The sequence below is a fragment of the Gracilinanus agilis genome, chromosome 2 (genome assembly GCF_016433145.1).
Source record: "Gracilinanus agilis isolate LMUSP501 chromosome 2, AgileGrace, whole genome shotgun sequence".
NCBI classification, from domain to species: Eukaryota; Metazoa; Chordata; class Mammalia; order Didelphimorphia; family Didelphidae; genus Gracilinanus; species Gracilinanus agilis.
In genome coordinates, this window is record NC_058131.1 from 332,976,651 (window position 1) to 332,984,720 (window position 8,070).

The window sequence follows — 8,070 nt, forward strand, 5'->3', positions numbered from 1 at the left end:
CCATTCCCCAATTGATAAATGGGCAAGAGACATGGAATAGGCAATTTTCAGGTAAAGAAATCAAAAGTAATAACAAGCACACGAGAAAGTGTTCTAAATCTCTAATAATTAGAGAAATGCAAATCAAAACAACTCTGAGGTATCACCTCACACCTAGCAGATTGGCTAAAATGAAAGAAGGGGAGAGTAATGAATGCTGGAGGGGATGTGGCAAAATTGGGACATTAGTGCATTGCTGGTGGAGTTGTGAACTGATCCAACCATTCTGGATGGCAATTTGGAACTATGCTCAAAGGGCTATAAAAAAATGCCTACCCTTTGATCCAGCCATACCATTGTTGGGTTTGTACCCCAAAGAGATCATAAATAAACAGACTTGTAGAAAAATATTTATAGCTGTGCTTTTTGTGGTGGCAAAGAACTGGAAAAGGAGGGTATGTCCTTCAATTGGGGAATGGCTGAACAAATTGTGGTATATGCTGGTGATGGAATACTATTGTGCTCAAAGGAATAATAAACTAGAGGAATTCCATGTGAACTGGAAAGACATCCAGGAACTGATGCAGAGTGAAAGGAGCAGAGCCAGAAGAACATTGTACACAGAGACTGATATACTATGGTAAAATCGAATGTAATGGACTTCTGTACTAGCAGCAATGCAATGAGATAGGACAGCTCTGAGGGATTTATGGTAAAGAACCCTACCCACAGAGGAAGGACTGCAGGAGAGGAAACATATAAGAAAAACATTTGCTTGAACGCATGGGTTGAGAAGGACATGATTGGGGATGTGGACTCGAAACTACCACACCAATGCAACTACCAACAATTTGGAAATAGGTCTTGATCAATGACACATGTTAAAAGCAGTGGAAATGTGCATTGGCCTTGGGTGGGGGAAGTGTGGAAGGTGAAGGGGAAAGTAGGAGCATGAATCATGTAACCATGTTAAAAATGAATATTAATAAATGTTTAAAAAAATGATGGAGACTTAAAAAAAAAAAGAAACTCCTCAGGACCAACATTTTGGACATCACTTGTTATTTTACAGTACAGCTTTTTAAATAAATCTTTTATAGCAAAAAACAAGCAGGTGTTCTTTGACTAGCAAATGGAAAAATAAATTATGTTATGTGAATGAAATGGTATGTTATTATGCCATAATAAATGTCTTTACCTAGGAGGTCATTGTTTCTTGCTTCTTCCATTTCAGATCTCATCTGTGAAGATTTTCTTCTATTTTTAAAGCCTGATGACTGAAAGCATTTTCTAAACAACTGTGAAAAAACAATAATATACAAATATACACAGAAGTGACAAGGTATAGTACTAATATACTACATGATGCATATTCAACATTTATAGCATTTGGCCATTTACAAGGTACCTTTCATCTATTATCTCATTTGATTCATATAGCAATCCTATGAAATAGGAGAAAGAAAAAACAGCATGTTTAAAGCCGAAAGTGTTCGATTTGGAGGCAGAGGCTCTACATTCAAATCATGACTATTACTTATTATCAATGTGATCTTGGGCAAGCCTCTCACTTAACTTCTCTGGACTCAGCTCCAAATGGCCTTCAAGTTCTCTTCCAGTTCTAAAACCATGACTGTATGATCCATGTTTGACAAATAACAAAACAGGCTAAGGGGAGATAAGAGATTAGCAGGAGGTCATCCAAGGAAGGAAGATAGGTCTGAACTTAAGTTTTCTTACTATAGACTGGTATTTTTTTGCACTGAACAATGCTGCATCCATCTAGGCTAGTCTCTTAGTTGTTTGAATTCAAACTGCAAAATTTTGAAAAGGGATCTCTATTATTGATATACAATGTCATGTTAGATCAGTATAAAAAGACAGAAACTTTTACCATTTTAAGCTCAGGATTAATCAGAAACTGGGTAGCATTTGATAGAAGTGTATCTACTCCCCCAGTCTCCTTCCACATCATCAAACGTCTGGTAGGGGGGGCGAGTTCCAACACAGTCAGTGTATCCATGAAGTTACTAAGCTGTTTGTGAATGGTGCTGCTGCTGAGCTCCTTCACTGGGTCAATAAGTAGCTTCTTCTTACGTTTGCTTTTCCTTCTCCGTGCAATATCTAAGAAATGTCCATAAATTTGACTAATTAAATTCCTTATCATGATGGCATTTGAGAGATTTCATATCAACAAAATATATGATGCTTGATTTTTCTTTTCCTAGATCTCAAGAGTACAATAATGCATCTTGTAGAATTTCATGGAGGGGGAAATCTCACACCTTTCATCCTTTTGCTTTCCTGAGATTCACTTAGTGCAGTGATGGGCAACCTTTTGAGCTTGGTGTATCAAAATTCACCAAAAAACTGAGCATAACTCGAGTGGTGTGTCACTTTGAGAAAAAAATCATAATTTCATGATATTTATAGTTTAAATAACAAAAATCTATAATTGTAATATATAACTGTATTTAATAAACCAAAATAGGTAAATTCATATAGGTAGAATTGTCATCTATAGTACACAGAGTGTCTACACCTACAGCAAATGTTTCATCCTTGGTATGCGGCCCCATACTTCTCTGCATGTGGCCACATGTCATCGAAAATGGCTATGTGTGTCAGTGGTTTGCCATCACCAACTTAGTGGCTTGTAGTCACTAAATAATGTACTTTGACAAGTGGCTATCAAAGGTTATTCAGGGCATTAGTGGGAGCAGCACACCCAAGAGATAGACAAACAGACAGACAAACACCCGTACAAACACACAAGGAGCTGCTTCTGGTCCCCAATTAAATTATGTATGGTGCCTGCTCTCATAAATTATAGTTGCAATGTTACTTTTGTAATGAACTCTTGTAATTGGAAGAAACTTCCAGAGCTCATATAGTTAGTTCATTCTATAGTTCATTCATCTTCTGTACCAGCACTTCCCAAACTAATTTGGCTACACAGATTCTTTTGGAGTTTGATGGAACTTATAAATGCTAATCTGGGGAAATTGGGGCTTGGCATAGAATGCCCTTTGGGATAATGAAGGTCAGAGAAATTTTGGAACAAAATAGATTTTTTCATTTAGAAATATTACCACATATACTTGATATTTTAAATATATACATTGAGTACTTTATGGATGAGTTTAGGAAATACTGGCTTAGGCAGAAATGTGTCTAAACCCATGTTGGGGAAGATGTGGCATATGTGCTCCAGCAGCAAGGAGGGGGCTGGTCTGGTTCTCTTCTCTACCATTCTTGAGGACAATTTTCACATCCTCCCCCACCCCACCCCCCACCTCACCCCCATCCAGGAGCCCAATGTGAGTACTTCCTCCACTTTCTGGGGGTAATTCAGGGGGTTCACAGGTGGCCTGAAGGGGCAGTTTGGGCACAGTCTCTAAAAGGTTCCAATGCTGGTATCTCCCAAATAGATACCAACTTAACTTTAAATCCTGCTAACTAAAATCTAAGCCCATTTTCTCCCTGGAGATGAGTCACTGCCTCTCCCTCCACCAAATTCCTACACAGACTTAAAGAATATCATTATTATTTTGTCTCCTCAACTTTAAGCCTTCTCTTTAGGGTGAGGAAATCTAATGTCTTTCCCCCTAGTCTTCAGCATTTCCTTATAAATATTTTTCAAAGATGTAATCAATGAACCACCATTAAATTTTATGCACTGCCAAACTGAACATAGTTTTGTACTGTTCAAACATATTGTCATACTCAACAGCATTCCATACATGATTATTTTCTATCTTTTAACCTCTTTAAATCCAAGAAACAAAAAACAAAAATGACTCTGACCTTCAAGATTAATTGGATCAAGGGTAAATTCTTCTTCTTCATTTATCATTAACATAGTTCCATTCATTTGCTGATTGTCAGGTGGATTTATAGACTCTGGATATATAGATTCTGAATTGCATACTTCTACTATTGGACACATAACAATAGTTTCATGAAAACAAGCCAATCAAAAAGAAGTAGTGTTGCAAATTATAGGAGAATACAGGAATTAAGTGCAAATAGTAACTTTATATATAAGTCAAAAACAGTGGATAGAAACTATAAATTATTCACTAATAATTATGGATCTATAAAGAATTTGAATTATATTTTCATATATAATTTCCCCCCCCGCCCAAATTTCTACCCCAGGATCAAAAGCAAATTTTTAAAAAGTAAGAAGAGTCAGAATGGAAGCTAATCATACCTATAATATTTAGATGCTCATTATAGAACTGAAAGATTGTCATGTTAGTTAAGTCTATATTCATTTCAAATAGGAAAAAATACTAATCATTAAGTAGCTATGTAATTACATTCTAAAGCATCATTTTTAGTTCCTCATAAAAGTATGTATGTATATATGCATACTTTTACATAATATATATTTTACCACTTACTCTACAAATATTTTTCAGCCCTGGAAAATCATAAAGATCATATACTAAGGTGTAGAGGAGCTGCAATCTATGACTGTAACATGCAATCTATAACTGCAACATGCTGATAAAATCACAAATCTTTGAAGTATCTTAACAGGTCAACACAGGTGATTTCAAAAGTACGGTACTTTGTCAAATCACTTAAGTGTGCTCTAATGACTAATATTTTGTAGTCACTAATTTTCCAGGCAGCAAGATTTCAGTTGAGCCATCTAGAACTCAAACCATCACTCTAATTTCCTAGAATCCTAGTACTTGAAGGTATTATGACCTTACCTAACCTAGACCCTTGTTTCTATTGCATCTTTTTATATTATAGTGCCCTATAAACTTAGTCCTTATGACACTTAATTTGAATGTTCATTTTTTAAGGAAATACATAAAAGCAAATATGAACTCACCAACTACTGAATCAGGTGATTCAAGAGGTTCGGGAGGCAAAGAAATTTCTCCATCCAAATTGAAGTCTTCCAACAGAATATTGTGGTCATCTTGTAACAGCTTATCTTAAAAACACAATAGGTAACTTTATCATGGAAAGTTGAAAAAAGTACACTCATGAAAATAAAAATAAAATGTGTTGAATGCAATTTCAACATATGGTAACTTAATTTTCTATCACACATCACTGGTTTATATCACTTATAAAATTAAAACTGCCTGATATATAATCAAATTTAGCCAGATTCAGGCTAATTATAATGTTAATAAAATTATATTTAGCCATAGATAATATTGTAGTTCAGCAAACAATTCCTGATATTACCTCACATTCTAACAATAAATTCTGTGTTAATAGACAAATCTGCACATTTATATTACCACCCCCCAAAAAGATTAAATTATACCCAATAAAGTTTGTGTTAAATTTATTTTATCAGATTCTAACAGTAACTTTAGTCTGGTATTTGCCCATCCTATAATCTTATATAGTAGCTTTAATAATAAAACCTTCAAATTAATGCAAAGATTTATCATTTTTTTAGCCCATAACTTCTGTGTATTGGCTCCTAGGTGGAAGAGTGGTAAGGGTGGGCAATGGGGATCAAGTGACTTGCCCACGGTCACACAACTGGGAAGTGTCTGAGGCCAGATTTGAACCTAGGACCTCCCATCTCTAGGCATGGCTCTCAATCCACTGAGCTACCCAGCTGCCCCGATTTATCATTTTCTAAATGTTTTCATCACAAAGTCTTATGAAGTAGGTAATACAGGTAATGTTTTCCGTTTTACAGGTGATAAAACTGAGGCTTAGAGGAGCTAATAACAGGTTCATCACATATGCAAATGAAGGGATCATCTAGTCCACCACCTTCATTTTATAGATAAAGGAACAGTATTAGAAAGATGAAGAGACGCTAAAATATTTCTAAAGCAAAAGCCTAAACATGTCATTCCCCTTCTCAATAAATTCTAAGGGATCCCTAACACCGCTGAGATCAAATACAAACCCCATCTTTCACATTTAAATTCTTTATGACCTGGCTCCATTTAATATTTCTATGTTTATTATATAGTACTCCCCTTCAAGCCCTTTTAGTCCCACCAAACTCACTTTCTTGCAGTTTCTAACACCAAACATTCTATCTCAAGGCTTTTTTACAGACTTTCTACAATGTCAATAATTACTCCTTTTTTACTTCTGCCTATCAGAACCCCTTTGTTGTTGGAGGAGTATCAGTAGTGTCTGACTGATTTTTCATGATCCCATCTGTGTTTTTGTTAGCAAAGATACTGGAGTGGTTTTCTATGTCTTTCTCCAGTGCATTTTATGGATGAGGAAAATGAGGCAGAGTTAAGTGACTTGCCCAAGGTCATACAGCCAGATTTAAAGATGAATGTTCCTGACTTCAGGCCTTGCACTCAATCTACTGTGCCTTGCTAGTCTCTACTTTGTTTTCAGGACAAAATCTATTTTCTGAAAGTTCCCATCCCAAGAAATGTTTAACTAAACAATTAGGAAAACTTTGGCTCTGCTATGGTAAACACTGTTCACAAGGATCATGCCAATGAATTATTAGCGGCAGAAAGAAATAAGAAAGATTCTTTTGGTATTCTGAGTGTTAGATGTAGTATGGTATAGTGAAGGAGCACAAATTTAGAGACACTAGGGATCTATCTTCCTCACATATCTCTCAGTTTCTAGTCTGTCCCAAATTCAATTCATCCTTCATGAAGCCTACAGAATACTAGTCCTAAAGTATAGATCTATGCCATATCCCTGTTCAAGATGTTTTTAAGAGAGTTAAAAAATCTTCAGTGGTTTTCAATTACCTTCAAGATAAAATACAAACCCCTTGGTTTTGCACTGAAGGTCTATACAATCTGGCTCTAGCCTATCTTTCCAGACTTATGTTTTATTACTCAACCAATCAACACACATTTATTAAGCATCTGCTATGTAGCAGGCACTGTTTCTCAAAGCTCGGGATACAAATACAAAGAATGAAACCATTCCTACTCACAAAGTGCTTACATTCTAATGGAGAAAATAACAAGTATAAATATGTGTGTATGTATATGTGTAAGTGTGCATATATACACACATGTATGTACAAAATAAATATAAAATTAATAAATTAAAATACATACTAACTAATTAAATAGAAGGTTATTTGAGAGGAAGAACTCTAGCAGTTTCAGGGGATTAGGAAAGGCTTCAAGTAGATGGTATCTGAGCTGCATCTTAAAGGAAGATAGAGGGACTTTATGAGTTGGAGGTAATGGGACAATGCATTCCTGGCAAGGAGGACATGATAGAGTGTCATGTGTAAAGAACAGAGAGAAAGCCAACTTGGCTAGATAATAAAGTTTGGGTGAAGGAATTATATTCATAAAGATAGGTAGGCACATAGTAGGAACTTAAAATCTAAACAAAGGAGTTTGTGATTTTATCCTAGAGGCAATGGGAAGTCATTAGTCTTGGTTGAATAAGGAAGTCATATGGTCAGATCTACATTTAAGGAAATTATTTTAGTAGCAATGGAATATAATGTTGAGGTAAGGCAGAGAGATCAATTGGGAGGCAGATTGTTGCAGTAATCAAGACAGAAGGCTATGGGAGCCTGAATGACCTTAGTAAGATAGTAGCTACAAAAGTGGAGAGAATGGGATTTGCTCTGAGAGATGTTATGAAGTTAGAAACAGCAAGTTCTGGCCACTGATGAGATGTGGGGTGAGAAAGAGGAAAGAGTTGCAGATAATGACAAGTATAGAAACCTGAGAGATTTGGAAAGATGGTGATCTCTTGGATAGAAATAGGGATGTTTGGAAAGGGGACGGTTTGGGAAGAAAGATAATGAATTCAATACTGAACATGTTGAGTTTTAAATGTACCTGGGATATCCAGCTTGAAGTAGACAATAAATAATTTGTGATGTAGGCCTGGAGTTGAAGCATCTGGGAATCATTTGTAGAGAGATAGTTAAACCTGTAGGAGCTATTGGAGAGAGAGGAAAGAGGGAGGGGCAGGGGAAAAGAAAGAGACAGACAGACAGGCAAAGACACAGAGAGACACAGAGGGAGACAGAGACAGAGATAGAAAGAGAGAGACAGAGAGGAGGGGTGGGGGAAAGAGAGAGAGACAGAGATAGAGAGACAGAGATAGAGAGAGAGGGAGAGAGAGAGAGAGAGAGAGAGA

At 36.2% G+C, this 8,070-nt stretch overlaps 1 protein-coding gene across 2 annotated transcripts in view; it reads right to left on the reverse strand.

The window, feature by feature from the left end:
• Positions 1-8,070, reverse strand: part of RAD21L1 (RAD21 cohesin complex component like 1) — a 54,152-nt gene that overhangs the window by 31,659 nt on the left and 14,423 nt on the right. For both annotated transcript variants that reach the window (XM_044661526.1, XM_044661527.1), the window contains exons 6-9: positions 4,832-4,936; positions 3,787-3,915; positions 1,874-2,103; positions 1,178-1,277 (exon numbers count right to left, since the gene is read on the reverse strand). In XM_044661526.1, the coding sequence (XP_044517461.1) occupies positions 1,178-1,277; positions 1,874-2,103; positions 3,787-3,915; positions 4,832-4,936 (564 nt within the window). The remainder of the gene's footprint in view (positions 1-1,177; positions 1,278-1,873; positions 2,104-3,786; positions 3,916-4,831; positions 4,937-8,070) is intronic.